The sequence below is a fragment of the Strix uralensis genome, chromosome 4, assembly GCF_047716275.1.
Source record: "Strix uralensis isolate ZFMK-TIS-50842 chromosome 4, bStrUra1, whole genome shotgun sequence".
Lineage (NCBI taxonomy): Eukaryota > Metazoa > Chordata > Aves > Strigiformes > Strigidae > Strix > Strix uralensis.
This window is the reverse complement of record NC_133975.1, coordinates 41,846,051-41,862,124: the sequence shown is the minus strand read 5'-3', so window position 1 is coordinate 41,862,124 and position 16,074 is coordinate 41,846,051. Positions and strand designations below refer to the sequence as shown.

Below are 16,074 nucleotides of genomic sequence, written 5' to 3'. Positions count from 1 at the left end.
GATCAGACTCGATGTAAAGGTCTCATGCTACACTAATGATGAAAAACGACTTCATTAAAATGAATAGCGTTAAACTAGCACGGAAGTAGTTCAACCAGCCAGCTCCTCAGATCGCAGAACCACAACTCGGAAGCCTCAGGCACGTCCGTGCTTGACGTGCGCTGCAGGGACAGCACGAATTCCCTCTGCCGGGCTGGCGCGGAGCTGCGCGCAGCCGCTCGCCGCAGGGGAGCGCGGAAAACACCGCGAGGCAACGCCGCCCCCACCCGCGCCGTGCGGTTGCGCTGGGAGAGGCCTGCCAACAGCCAGGCCCAGCCTCCTCACCCGGCTTGCCCGGCAGCCCGGTGCCTGGCCAGGGCTGTGGGCGGCCTGCAAGGCGGCGGCCGGGCGGCAGAGGGCAGCGCCGGACAAGCCGCAGTGCGCAGGGAGCCCGCCGCCGGCTCCGGGCGCTTTAACCCACGGCGCAACCAACCCCTTTGCTTCGGTTTCGATTCGATGGGGAGGGGAGGGGGTGGGGTGGGTTTTTTTTCCCAGGAGGGAGGACTGCTTTCAGAGGGTGTTCTTCCCGCTTGTCGTGGTTTAACACGGCAGAAGTTAAACACCAGACAGCTGCTCGCTCGCTGCCCCCACCCCGCAGTGGGATGGGGGACAGAATTGGGGGAACAAAGTCAAATTCGTGGGTTGAGATAAAGGCGCTTTAATTGGACAGAAAAGGAAGGGGGGGGGAGGGGGGAAAGAATAATAGTAATAAAATCATTAGAATAATGTACAAAACAAGTGATGCACAATGCAACTGCTCACCACCCGCCAACTGATACCCAGCCAGTTCCAAGGTGGCGGCCCCCGGCCAGCTTTCCCCCTAGTTTATATACTGAGCATGATGTCCTGTGGTATGGAATATCCCTTTGGCCAGTTGGGGTCAGCTGTCCCAGCTGTGTCCCCTCCCAGCTTCTTGTGTCCCCGCAGCCTGCTTGCTGGCAGGGCAGCACAAGAAGCTGAAAAGTCCTTGGCTTAGTGTAACACTGCTTAGCAACAATTAAAACATCAGTGTGTTATCAACATTATTCTCATCCTAAATCCAAAACACAGCACTGTACCAGCCACTAGGAAAAAAAATTATTCCAGCCAAAAACATGACACCACTGATATGAACACAGTTACCAATAGTTTATCCACCTGTCAGTCAAAATCCTAGAAATCATGCAAGAAGTGTTCAGGAATCTTTAGAAGATAATTAAGGTAATAAATAAAAAATTATAATTTATTCATATATGTAAATAATATAAGTATAATTGAATTTATTATAATAAATACATGTACTTTCACTTCCTCCTAGAAAGGAACTTTATTTTCTAAAAGTACAAAATAGAAATTTTAGAAGAAAGGTGATTTTGTGTCTTACCTTAACTTACCAGATAGGGACCTGGTATAATACCCATTACTGTATTGCTGGACAACTTTTTATTTGCATAATTTTAGTAGTGGTAATATCCTATTAGTTTCTGGATTCATTTAGAAACAAACTAATTTTATTCAAGTATTCAGACTCCTGGTATCAGACATGTTCATCTGGCTGATAGATTTCAAGGGTAAGTTTGTGCAAGGTACAGATTTTAAAGATACCAGCTCAGAAAGAAAGGAAAGAATCACAGAATCTGATAAACTAAAAGATGAAGCGAACGAGGTAGTAGACTCGGCTGAAACTCAGAATATCTATCCCATAGGAAATTACAGTATGTGCAAAATATTTCTCGCAGAGGAGAACTTTCAATTTTCCTCTAGAAAAGAAATTCTGAAAATTTTTAATTTTAGAAGGCCAAAACATTTTGGTGATGCGGGGCTTGGGAGATTTTTTTCAGAGACAAGATAGCATCCTTTTCCCCCTTTTTCCTGAATTTTCCCTCAGCTCACAGTGGAGGGACCATGAGCACTGTGTTAGCACCGGGGCTTCCACTACTCCAGCCATAGCCAACATCTCCATGTCCTGTAGCCCCCCAGAAACCTGCAAGGCAAAATATCAAGTTCCAGTTCGGCAAGCAAAATCTGTGACAACAAAATCTGGCTCGTTATCCAGTTTGGCAAGCAAAATGTGGTGACAGTTGATAGAAGTAAAAAGATTCCCACAAAAGTGTGTTTTAGATTGGTATATTTTCATGGAAATTTCTTAACTAGCTTTCCATACTCAGTCCCAAAGGCTGCCCAGTCAGGAGGGTTACCTTACATGCAGTGCATGTAAGACCACAGTCTAATGAAACATCACCCAAGGAGAAGGGATGTCATTTTCCACTTGCACCACAGCAAGCCAGGAAGATTAACTTTGTTAAAGAGTGTTTGGGAACAACTGCAGAACACCTGACCAACCCTCAGAGAGCTCCTCTTTGTTGCTTATATCTTCCTGAGTTTGTTGCCTACGTGATTTCTGCATATGCCAATAGAAACCAGCACTATTACTGAAAATATCAAGCATTTTATTATCATATTTCAAATAGCATGGATTGGCACTGATCTGGTCTTGTAACTTCTGGTATAAATTTACGGATTGTTCAGTGGCAAACTATAGTAGCTTGATGCGACTGGTGCAGCAGGTGTCAGCGCTGCTGCCGCCTCTAGAGATATAATCCTTTGTGTCGCTTGATTCATGTCACATTACCAGGGCAGGAATTAAAAGCTGACAGTCTCAGCTGCTGTGGTGAGGGGAACAGCACTTTAGCAGCCCCCAGGAGAAGAAGGAGACATTCCACCCCAGGGCTGTACAAGCCCTGGCGAGCAAACAGCAGACGAAAGGTTTGTGGGGCACTTGCAGGCTTTCTGGTGAACAGGAGAAGGGTAGGAAGTGGGGATGAGTGTTGCTGCAGTTTCTGGAAACTTCCCCAAGATTAAAAACCAGAGGCGAAGGAAAGGGACAGGAGAATGGCACTGCATGGCGTTCTCCCACCTCTGTCTTCCCAGAGCTAACTTCTGGCTTCAGGGGAAACTGGAACTCTGCTGAACTAATAACCAGCAGTGAAGGAAAACGACAGGCATCACACTCTCTTCTCAAGTCCCCTAGCCTGGCCAGGGAGTAGGTCAACAGGAATCACCTCTAACGTGGCCCAGCAAGTAGCCATGCAGCCTGCCCAGCTCTTTCTTCTCTACTTGAAGGTATAGTTCAAGTCACAGCGCAGTTCTGAACTGTGGCGTTTCATCTTTGGTGCGGGGCACATGTTCGCTAAAGCCTAAGGCCACAGTCAAAGCACCACGCCAGCTGACAGACCCCAGCCAGGCAGAGAGTAATTGAGCAATGTTGTCAGGCTGGAAAACATCAATGGCATCAAAAGGGCCTTTGTCCTATAGATGGTCCCAAGCCAATGGCTGTATCAGGCAATCATTCTTCAGGCCCTGTGCCAATTACAAATGAATCTGGAAAGCTGTATTTTCCCCAATTACTGCGTGACAGGGCTAGGCTGCATGAAAAGCTAAAGCATGAGGGTTGAGGGTTGCTTGGTTGCAAATGTGGAGGATGGAGCTGTGTTTTGTAGGCTCTGTGGTATGAGAGAAGGCAGAGGAGCAGAATGAGCATCCACTGAGCCAGGACAGAGGGTTTCTTGGGTCCAGCAGGGAGCAATGAACGGCAGCCCTGCAGGCTGCAGGTGAAGAACCAGCCTGCTGTTTCTTAATAATGTGTGTGGAAATTTAGGTGCAGGCTTGTTTCAAATCAACAAGCAAACAGGAATGAATGAAGGGGTGCCAAAGGGTTCACCCATTTCTCATAAAATCCAACACAGGTGGCTCCTCACAGCTTAGGTCAAAGGAACAACAAAATCCAAAGTGACAGATGGTGGCAAAGCAGAGCATTATGTACTCAGGACTTCAACTAGTAACATATAGCATTGTTGCACATTATGCATTGGAGAGTTAATTTTTATATTGGCCAGGTTTAGTGTTCACTAGAGAAAATTTGCTGAATAATAGAGGATAGTTTAGAATGATGAGATTGGAAGGACTGTAGGTCTTCAAATTTTGTCTGTAATTACAAGATCTTAATATTCATTGGGTGTATAGACAAGTATAACCTTTTTTCTGATCTTTTTTTTTTTTTTCTCAGTCCTAAAACTGAGTTCCTGCCCCTAACAAGGTTGATTTTATAATAGTATTACTAGGGACAAGATGTACTTCTTGATTTTAAAATGACATGGTTTTACTAAACAGGAGGCTAAGAAAGAGGAAGAAGAATCTGTGCTAGTCTAAATGCTGAGATCTAGTATTACACAGATCCTGGCTTTCAGTGGAAGGGAATAAAAAAACCGCTATCTGTTACCATGTCTTGACTTTCAAACAAGACAGCCTTGGCAGTCTTTAGAAACCACATAGGACTGGAAAGGGCAAAGGGATACCCTGGATCAGTATGATCTGATTTAAAGGTTAGCTTGAGCTCTTTCAGGTGTACTGATGCATTCAGTGGGGTAGTAGTCCACCGGACAAGGTCCAGAGAGCGGCAGGAATTGGCCCCTCAGCTCACTAGTCATGCACAGAATGAGAAATTTGGAGAGTCATCCACTGGGAAAAGTGAGGAAGGTCCTGCACAAGTCTCCTCTCTTGTAGTAGTGATGAGAGTGAGAATATCACAGAACGACTGTTCCACACCATTCCTCTAGGTATTTCTTATTCATCACTTTGAACTCTAGCTTTATTACTTGACTGTAGAAAGGTAAAGGGTAAGAGAAAAAAAATGGCTTTTTTTGTTTTTTCCTTAAAGGAAAATTATCTCAGGCTTCTCTTTTTCTAAAGAAACAGCAGCGTAGCTTTTTTCTGTACCAAATCTTACTTCTGTCTTTGCTTGTGAAATGATAAGTTATCTTTGTGGGGAGTCCATGATGCTGCTTCCAAGAAACATGAAGAAAAATGGAAAAAAGACTTAACCTTTTGAAAAGCAGAAATTGCTTTGAAAATGAAGTTAAAGCTGTCCACTGCATTTTACTGCAGATAAATGTAAAATGCACTCTGGGAGAAAGAAGAAATAAGCAGGACACAGGAGCAGATTAGGAAAATGCTGTCTAGGAAGCTTGTAATATGGGAGTAAATAGGGAGTGACAGCAGCTAACAGAGAGAACAAGGGCTTACAATAAGACACACCAAAAAAAGGCAAATATTCAGATATATGCTTGTATTTTGTGCCTGCAAGCCAATATAAACAGTAACGCCTCTCAAATGTGGCATTTGGAGGATGGTACAGCATGGAAGATGCAGCATTTTTAAGAGATGTATCTTTTAGGAAGACCAAGGAAAGAAGATAGCTATCACAATGAAGGGGTTAAAACCTGGGAACCACAATAGAAGTGTTCAGGATCAGACTTATATGACATGGAACGAAAGGACCCTGAGATGAGGTAGCTGCAGTGCTGGAGCCAGGCTGGGCACAAGTATGGGGAACTGCTTCCCTGCATAATGAGCCTGCATGCAGTTCCTCATGAACTATCACAGCTAAACAGTTTCCACTAGGAAGGTTTGCTCATTTAAAGAGAGCTTCACTTTCTCAATGTTATGTTTCAGTTTATACTACAGAAAATCAAAAGTCATGCAGGAAGTCGAAGAATAGCACTGACACCAAAAACAAAAGGGAACAAAAAAACCCTCACAGCTCTCAGCAGAGCTTTTAGGTAGTCATTTACAACCTGCAACCTGTTTTTTGCAAGGATTGGTCCATGGGAAAGGAAAATGCACTCCGCATCTTTAAATTTGGTGCTGTCAGACCCATCACCTTCATCTGATGATTGAAGGACTGCAGTGTCACAGCATCATTTCAGACAGCTGGTGTCTAATTGAGAAGGATTCCTCTATTAACTGTGAGCCACCACAATTCCTCTCAGGCAGCGAGGAAAAGGGCTTTAACAAGCTGCCTGTAGCTCACAGGTTTTGCAGTAGAAAGATGATTATTTATCATGTGTTGTTTGGGGGAAAAAGACAGTTGAGAGAGGATATGCTAGCATTGTCCCATATAAACAGAAGGAAACTGTTCATTAAACATGGGAAAGACGCTGTGATAGGAAGATCTCTCTAGGTAGCTTCTTCAGATCCAAATGAGAGCTAGAGAAACAGCACTAGCAGAGGCTTTCTGAGTCCTAGGTAGCTGTAGTCCTAGTGCATATGAATGCTGCTTTAACTGAGGTAACTAATACAGCTTATCCCCTCTCCTCGCCACAGTACTGTGTCGCCAAAGATTTTTTCTTCCCTGCCGTAGGGATTGTGCCTTCCTGGGGTATATTCCACATCGCTGCTGACACACTTTAATTAAGGCAGTTGGCATCACTGAATTGTATGCAGGCAGGATCTCATTTAACTGGCAGCTGGGATGGACAGAGTAGGGAAACATGTATCAAGCTTTGTGTGTGATTTTCAATGTTTTTCACTGGTAATATATCGTTTTTCTAGCTCTTCACCTTTGGTTGGAGAGAAGACATCCGCCCCGGGGAGCCACTTCACACCAGGAAGTTCTGCTTCGACGCCATTTCGCACAGTAGCCCAGTCACACTGTATGACTGTCACGGGATGAAGGGAAACCAGCACTGGAGCTATAGGAAGGTTGGAGTCACTGTGGGGCATCTCAGAGGTTCAGACTGTCTTGAGCCTATATTCAGTTTAGTGCAGGCTTGTGTTTTCCCATCAGAGAAGTTTTGTTCTAAAATCCACCCCATCTTATTCCAATTTAATTTTGTGGTAATCTCTCTAGAGTATGTTCCTTTTGAGCGTTCAGCTATTTAGGTCAAATTTAAATGAAAATGGATCTGATCCAGCTCAGAGGGTGTCTGTGTTGGATCTGTTCCCTGAAAGGTGTTTTACCATTCTGGCACTTCAAGATGCTTGTGTCATTTTAACAGAGGCTCTGTTGGAAATATTTTCATCCAATGTGACAGCAGCAAGAAATGCTGCTCATGAGCTAAACATTATTATTTTACTACATTTTAAAGATTATAAGTGGCAGAAAAATCTCCCTCAAAAAAAAAAAAAAAACCAAAACCAAAAACCAACATTAAAAGCAGTTCTGTAAGCCCAAAGAAGGCTGGAGTTTATAAATTAAAGATAAGCAGCTTAGACACTACTTTGATCTGCTAAGTTTCAGCCCATTTTTATAAATCACTGGAAACAGGAGGTCAAACTAGAAACTGTCAGAGCCTCATTGAGGGCAAAAAGTCCTGGTAATACTACCAAGTTGTTGTTGTTAGGTTTTTTAAATGGTTAATCAGAAAATTGCCTTGATTAAATATTTCACTAATGAACTCTGTATTCCATGCAGGATAAGGACATACATTTCTCTGAAGCGCTGGGGATTCCTCTCACACATCCTTCACTTTTCTTTGTCCACTGTGCCTTGTCCACAACCTTGCTTAAGCTGAGGCCAAAGTGCCAGGAATTGGTCTTTGCCAGATAAACCTCAATACTGCTTTCTAGTTTGAAATGATATATAGTAGAAAACTAATTCAGAATCAATAAAAATAGGTTTGCCCCGACCCTTTTTCTGAGTGACTACTTATTAGCCTGTGGCTTTCTACCCTATTTATGTTGCAGTCGGAGATCCACCGCAAGATTTTCCAGAAGTGCATTCCCTTTGAAACTGAAGTATTACCTGTAATAAAGTTAGAATGCATGGGCCAGATATTTAGAGGATATAAATTGTCATGGCTGTATTGCTGCATATCTGGCTTTATAATGCCATAATAATACCTTCTTGCTTCAAAACCCTTATGATTTATCTTTTTGCCTACCCAAGCTACAAGAAAGAAACTTTCATACCTTTAGCACTTCATTGGTGCTTAATGTAGCCAGTTCATAAGATGAAATGCAGGTCTGGAGCTGCCCTCTGTAAGGCTCATCACCTTTGATGAGGACAGAATACAGCAGATAACTAAAAAAAATGACATTTGAAAAAAATACACCATTTGAGTTCTATGAAATTCTCTGCACAGCTTCATTTTTAACTTCCAGAAGGCTGACAGGGCTCATATAAAAATTCTGAGTGCAAGGCAGGCATTTCCATATCAGCAAGAAACACCGCAAAATTTTGTTATGATGGAAGTACTGTGACAGTCTTAACTGTAATACCAACCTGACAGCAAGCTGATTAATTGCATAAACCTTCAAATTAAGAAACTGCATTGAAATAATAGAATTATGTATACATTGTTTTCTTTAGGCTTAGTTTTAGTTTGGCTACACAGTAAGCAGTTTTTTATTGTTTCACATAGTCTATTTCCTCAGATGCAGGGCAGATTTACATTAGAGATTTTTGGTGGTACAGCTATACCTCCAAAATGCTCATGATGTAATCCTTATCTAGTTTTGAAAGCATCTTGACAATAGCATTTATAGTGTTTCCCCCCACACACACAAAAAAAACCCAACCTGTACAGAGAAAGGATGTTATTTGGTTTAACTGCATCTGTACTAGAGCCCTTTACCTAGAGAATGGTATGCTACTAAAATTGCATCCTAAATAAATAAGAGTAGTAGTCTGTTAAGCAAGTACCTCCTTTAAAAAAACAGAGAGCAAGTCAGTAACTCTGTTCTGTTCTCTGCACCATTTACAGACACAAAGGTTCCCTAATGGTCACGTATTGATCCTGCCAATAATTCTTCCCATGCTTTAGGAAAAATTACCTTGCTATTAAGTATCTTATAATATAATTAATATGAAGCATTTCTTGTCATGCTGTCATACTGTTCCTATAAAACTAGAAGATAAGAGGTTTTTACTCTTTTAAGGATGAGTCTCCTCATGATCATTTGCATCCTCGAGCACTGGTAAGAAGAAGTTAGGGCTGTGATGTGACTACAAAGTGCTGCAAATACAGTTTGAAGCCAGACACTGTTTTAAAATTCCATATGCTTATAGCATAGACACCCTACCAACCTGTATTTGGATACTGGCAAATAAAACCAGCTTAAATATTTTAGTGGCAAGTAGAATACATTAATATTTTAGTTTGGCTAAGGAGTGCTCTTCTGAAAAAAAATTCAGCTTATCCCCACTACCCACACTTTGTTTCTTATTGCAGTGCAGTCTCAGAGTGTGCAAACTAGATTCTTTTCAGATGAATGAAACCAAAACTAGCACTAATAAGCATGTGTCAAAAAACTATTCCTATTCCCATACTGCTTAAGCTACATCTGAACAATTATTTGAAAGTCTAGTAAGTCTGTGATATTAAGTAATCAATTTTTTAGGATCAACCCAAAATATTGGCCTACAGCCAAGCATACCTTTAACAAAACCCTGTAAGAAGCAGAGGAGTAGAATGAATCCAAGTAATACCGTAAACACTGCCATGGGTTGGAAATAGAAGAAAGTGAGTTTAATACCAGGAAAAAAAATATGTTGACACCATAATGGGGCTCCCATCAATGATGGGAGCAATGTGAGAAATTCAATAGAGAAATGTAAATAACCTGAAATTGCTAGCGATTTGGGAGAATAGTGGCTTCCCAAGCTTAAGTCATTTCCTTGACTCTATTTGAGATTCCTAAGCATGCCAGTGCCAAAGATCAACAGTGCCTACAAATTTCCATTCCTCCCAGTGAAGGAATACACCTCTGGTTTTCAATGTAGCATCATTCTGGGTTGACAGGTAATACATTGGTTCTGATAAAATATGATTCAATTTGTGTGCCCTCATCCCATTAGTGCTGTTTGTAGAGCACAAGTATCCAAGAGAGGGCTGATTTAGTAGGTCTTTAAAAAGAAACAATTGTGCAAAATCAATTTCATTATACAATAATTCTACCCTGAGTTTAGTGATTATGATAGACTCTAGACTGACAACGTCAAAAACTGTGCCCAGAGAGTGTGGTTTGTTCATACTGTCCTGACAGCTTCAGGGACAAACTGTAAGAGTAAGTTCACTCTTCACACAGTAGGTACGTAGATTATTTCCTCAGACAACTGAAGACATGTCATTGTGATAGTGGCTTTTATCGTACGGACATCTGTCCTGCTGAAACTGCGCTGGGGCTACCAACTAATTTCAGATAAACTACTGCAGCCAGATAATGATTTCCAGTTGTTATTGACCTTGACCATAGTTATAGCAGTGACCTAGAAGAAATGAAAGGCTCTGTGTCTCATTACCAACCCCCTGAACTGTCGAGGCCCATTATCTTATGGAGAAGTTTCTCCTTCTGAAAATAAGCTTCAGACTTGCCTTCATGCAGAAGAAAAAAAAAAATCACTCTGCTGTTTTCAGATGTTAGAAGTGTCTCCACAAGAGCTCTCGTGGGTTTGTAATATTGGTGTAAAGAGGAATTCATATCTTTCTCTTGGAAAGTTCTTCTCTACAATGCACACAACTGTTACCCCTTAAAGTCCTGAGCCTGTTTCCATTGAAACCCATAAGAGCAGCAGGCTTTGACTGTAGGTCAGCATAAGCTTGCAATGATAAATTAATAGGTCTTTATATATAGCTAAGTCAGCCAGAAGTTTTTCCAGAGTGATAACTGTGTCCCTGTTCTTAAAAGATGCTCTCCTCTCCTCCTAATGAGACTTTCTGAAAGAAAGCACCAACAATGCTTCACTCAAAAATTGCATCCCCTGGATATTTCTGTGAGAAGAACGACCACCAGCTCTCTTTGGAAAGGCTGGAGTGTTTTTCATAACATGCTTTTTGTACTGAAGCTGTTTGGTTTCTTCTTGTACCAGCTATCCTATTACAGCTTCTAGTATTCCAACTTTGGCTTCCTAATAGCTTGGCTGACCCTTATGCCCAGCTATAATGCAAGGAAAACCAGATGCCACCTTCCTCCCAGGCCCCACATCAGGCAGGGTAGCTGTGACACAGTCACTATGTCCTGATTTTGGGCAGTGCCACTCCATCAGTCTCTCACAGAGGACAGGAGGAGCTGGCAAGGTGCAAATGGGTGCCTGCACCACCCCACAGGGTGCTTGGGAGTTCTTGCAGGCCCACCTCTTAATAGGGACACTACAGCCTACATGGTACAGTTAGCCCCTTCTTGCAAGCTGAAGCATCCTACCTGCTCACCTTGTAGAGCAAAATGGAGTATTTGATTTAATCCTGTCAGCTTCAACGGCATCCCTCTGAGTCTTTTGTGTGTGTATGTTTACCCACTGTTTGGGGGGAAGGGCAGATCCTGGAGGTGAAAACCAATGCTTGTGAAAGGCAGATGTAACACCATCACACTCAGCCAGAGCACAAGATGCTTCGATTTTGCTCTTTGTTGCATATGTTAGTATAAAAAAAGGACATTGTACTTTAATAGTGTTTCAAAAGAGAATCAATCAATTTCATCTTTCTTAAATTTAAAAGACAAAAAACCTTTCTTTTTCAAAAGTGTTTTTAAATAGCTACTATTTCTTACTGGTTTATTGTGTGATATTTATTTTTGTCTCCGTACTTCTTTTTGAATTGTCGGGTATTTTTAGGTAAAGAGAAGTTTCTGTATGATTGTTGCTCAGCACCCAGAGCAGTTTTGTGAGCTTTTAATCAATTGCAATTTGACAAGTACCTTTTTTTTTCCCCTCTCACAAACTTGGCCAAGCAAGCACATCTTGGATTACTGTTAAAACACTGGCAGGGCATGTTTGGCATGGAGGGACAAAGCCTGGATGTGGTTTACCAAGAGTAATGTGAAATTTGTTTCAACAGATACAGTAAATGTAGAGTCCCTAGAAACTTTCAAACCATCTAATCACCCCCACATCTGTCTCTCTCAAACACTTACCTACATGAACTAAGTATGTTAAAAGTACCCAACCCACATATACCAGTTGCGCATCTGGGTAGTTTCTGCTTTACAAAAGATTCACAGCCAGTTTCCTTACAATTCACTCAAGTTTTGTGAATTAAAATTAATAAAACTAATCATCATAAATATCCTTTTTAAAGCAAATTAAACCATGCTTATCCTCCCAAAATCTCCACAGGGAGCTAAAAGAGTGTTGGATTTCCTTCTTATTAGGAGGGAGAGCATATTTCAGTGGCTGGTCTTATCAAGGCCATAGGCAAAGTCTGCATTTCATGGGGTGAGAACTGAAATCATCAGTCCTGTGTCTGTTCATCACACCACTTCAGTTAATAATTCATTTTTAACATCTTCATCAAGTTGAAGAGCATCCATTTTCCAGACAGCTTTCTACAGATCCTCCTGCCCAGAAGCATGATAGAAACCGTCAAAAACAAATCCAAACAAAAGAAAACCACTTTTCAGGTTCAGACATTTAAATGGGCTCCAGGCAAGCACATGATATGCAAAGATTGTTAAAAGACATTCTGTTTTTCATTGTATTGTGTGTTTGTTAGTTAAAGACTAGAGGATGTCTCCTCATTCTTTCCTGAATCCCCAATTTCATGAAGGATGATAACCCAAGGGAAAAAATCGCTCCATTCTCTACAGCTTCCTAATAATAGCTGTGGTTATTACACAAGGTTAGCACACAGAGACCACAAAATCATTTCAGATAGGGCTGTGTTAATCCATGTTCTGTAAAATGAGAACACTTCCAATGACTTAGCATTTGCTACTTAATTCTATTTTTTCTTTCATTCCTGTAGGACAAAACTTTGTTCCATCCGGTAAGCAGCAGCTGCATAGATTGCAACCCAGCCGAGAAGAAGATTTTCATGAACAGATGTGATCCTTTATCTGAAACTCAACAGTGGATTTTTGAACATATTAATATGACTGTTTTAGAAAAATTTAACAGCAAGGCCAGTTCCTAGAAACAAAAAAAAAAGGAAAAAATGGACACACCTAATTACGTACAGACTGCAGACTACACTTTTGCCAGCATCTGGGTCGAAGGAGTCAGGAATTAAATTTCCTAGATCCAGGAAATCTGTTCTGAGGATTAAGAAAATGCCACAGCAAGAGCCAGCAGGCTGTCCTTGTGGATGTACAGTATCTGGAGAACTTGGCCAAGAGCCTCACCGGATGCTGCTGAGAACTTCAGGCTGAAAATTCCCTTGCTGGTCGAGGGAAAAACTTTGTTTAAAAACTGTTTAAAAGTACTCCAAGTTAATAAAGTAAAACAAAACTCTAGAGTTTCTCAGGTCAAATCCTGCTGTAGTGAGTAGCTCAGAACAGACACTGTAATTTGGGATGGGTATATGGTGTGCATGACGGCTACAGGAACCTGAAGAAATCCCAGGTTTTAGAACTAAACATGCTGGTAGAAGAATAATGATGTCTCAGCACTCCCTAGACAAGATATATGCTCTGTTGACATTCTCTTAATAAAAGGTTGGGTTAAGCAGGTTTAACCCTCAGAACTGCTGCAATTAATTTTAAATACCTCCCTTTTACATTCCATTCATTACCAAAATAGGAATGGTAGAAATCTTAGGGTCTAGAATTACACTGTAGTGAAGCATGAAATAAACTGTAAGGTTTTGCCTTCACATTTCCTCCCTTCAGGAAAAAAAGCAATCGAATTTCTATACATAATATATTTAGCAATTGTGATTCCCATTGTCACAAAAGGTGAGAATTTTTTAGTGGCAAATATAACAGCAGCAGCTGCAGCATAATGGAAGGCTTGTGGACTAGCTGTCGTTTTGAAAGGTAGAGTCCTTACCAAAATATAAATTAAATTGAAAATAGGCTGGGGAAAAGAAAAAAAATCAGCTGAGTAGGAAATAATTGCATACTGCATGCTGAACTAGGTTAGTCAAATTAACATGGGTACACTGCCATCACCTAAAAGCATGTTGACTCCCTGCAGTGCAGCCTAAAAGATCTTGCAGAGATCTTGCAGTGCTCTTGACAGGTAGGAGTGGAGTGAAAAACTGACATGAAACTGGTTGGATGGTTTCAGACTTTTTTAAATCTGTGATGGAAATCGCATGAACTTTCTAGAGTTAGCAAGTGAATGGTATTGTAGATCTCATGATGGAGGAAACAAGAAGTGCAAACAAGTTAAATGTTACAATATTTTGGTACTTTAGGCACAGGCACAATTCAGGGTAAGACAGACTTCTGCCACATTGATGATCATTATGGCCCGTGGTATCCCTCTGACATATCAAGCTGTTGGCATTAGAGGTCTCTAAAACTTGTTGAGGGGGGCCTATGGTTCTTCTCAACAGAAATCAGTTAATACAGATTGTGTGGAACATAACTGATAGGTTTAGGATTTTTCAAGATAAGAGCAAGTATAAATTTATACGTAAGTAAGTACGTGGCCTGCTTTTACTCAAAAGATGAATTTACAGATGAAAGCACCATAAATGCAGATAGATCACATCCTCTAAGAGGTGGCTGTAACAGTGCTTTCAGGTTCCAAAAATATCAAATGTAATTAAGTTGCTTATTCTGATTGCTGGAGAGGTGGCTGACTAACCAAAATACTGATGTGCAATCTACCCTGTTTTGAGGGAGTAGGATGACTGTGTTTTGTTTATTGCTCCTTAAGCTGTGTTTATGCACAAAGAGCATTGATTGCATCCAGAGGATGGTTCTAGTACCAATGACTATGTGCTATTTTATGGCAGCACCTTGTAGTTGTAAGACACAAAATTGCAGGTCATAGGAACTTTTTAGGAGGGGAATGAGATCTTACAGCATTCAGGATGCATGCACTTGGAAAATTGTGAAATGCATCCATACATTGAGCAACTGCTGCTAGTTAGTGAAGAGATCTTTCAAATAAGCTGAATAAAATGTGTCTATAGAGTTAGACTTGTCATTTTATGGTTTTAAAATAAGTGAGCTTGTTTAGGTATTGTTTAGATTAAATTTGAAGATATGGTGCACTCAGGAACAGAAGCAGTAAGGCTACTGTATGAGGATACTTCAGATTTGTTTAGCTATCAGTACACAGAACCAGACTAGCCACTGCAGACTGTCAGCCTTCCCAGGTGCAGGTCTCGCAGCATCATTTATTTGCAGCCTGAACAGGAAAAAAAGAGGATTTGGAAAAAGAAGAAAATGGCTGCCTAAAATGTAAATGCAGCCCTCGAACTGCTGATTGTAACTGGCCTCAAACTGTCAAAGTCCTGGAAGCAACACTGTATGCCCAAAATAGAGAGGCAAAGGAGAATTGCTAAACCAGCTAAGCAGCTTATGTTATGCACACATTGGTAGGGTTATATCATTCAGTGTCTGCATCTCAGTGGTCTGATTTTGAAGTGTCTAATGGGAACTAGGCTCCTGTTGGGGCAGAGAACTTCTATGCCTTTTATAACCCTTGTTGAGTAATATTGCACAGCATCTTGCACTGCCAAAGGAAACCTTCCACTTACTTGTAGCTGCACACTAATTGTAAGCTCTAGCAGTCCTTGTCAGAAAACAATCCACATAACTAATATTCAGGTGTTCTGGGGGAAAAAAAAATATGATCTACATGTTTTCAGGTTTTATAGGCAAAATAAAAGAAAAATATATCAGAGTTTGTTGTGGTTCAACAGTGAGCAACTGTTGATTGGTCTAGAAATATAAAGGTTAAATAAAAGTCCATATCCTGAGAAAAGTTTAATAAGAGCTTGCCACAGTGCAGCATAGAAACATGCGCAAGCACACACATCTATGTGTGTGTATATATATACACATATTTATATGTGACCAGTGAAAAGAGGTAGATGGAGGATAGAGGTTTGTTTTCACTTCATGGGCTGATCTTTCAAACTGTGCAGAACGACGCAGAAAAAAATGATAGGACACATTAGAGTCATAGTGAAGACCGTTATCTCACTGTTTTCAACTTAAACAAATTACTCTTTTTTAAAAACAGAGGCAAAAAAGCTAGCATGCAGCTTCACCACAGGCAACTGCAATCATCCTACTATGGGTAGAAGGTGGCCCTAGGGACAGAGTGCTTCAGAGCTGGGCTACTGTAATGTCTGGGATGATGGATTTGCCAAACGGTTATGACTTACTAAGCACAGGACTCCTTCAACAGAAAGTTTTATTAATAATAAATGATCATGCCTACCTCTCAATTCAGTTCTGTCTTGGGTGTTCTCCAAGCTTTCCACTGATAACAGTATTTCATGACTAATTTAACACTGAGAATTGCTTTAAGTCTTCCTACAACCATTTATTTTCCACCCAACAAACATCTGAACAACTTGATAGAATAGACAGGTATATCTT

The 16,074-nt window shown here is 41.0% G+C and overlaps 1 protein-coding gene across 3 annotated transcripts in view; it reads left to right on the top strand.

Moving 5' to 3' along the window:
* GALNTL6 (polypeptide N-acetylgalactosaminyltransferase like 6) overlaps positions 1–13,023 on the top strand; it is a 508,624-nt gene extending 495,601 nt beyond the window's left edge. For 2 of the 3 annotated variants that reach the window (XM_074866466.1, XM_074866464.1), the window contains 2 exons: positions 6,409–6,558; positions 12,537–13,023. In XM_074866466.1, coding sequence (XP_074722567.1) covers positions 6,409–6,558; positions 12,537–12,704 — 318 coding nt within the window. In that variant the 3' untranslated portion in view covers positions 12,705–13,023. Of the gene's footprint in view, positions 1–6,408; positions 6,559–7,270; positions 7,617–12,536 lie in introns of those variants that run through there. The other variant, XM_074866465.1, reaches the window with a different exon arrangement.
* The last annotated feature ends 3,051 nt before the right edge of the window (positions 13,024–16,074 follow it).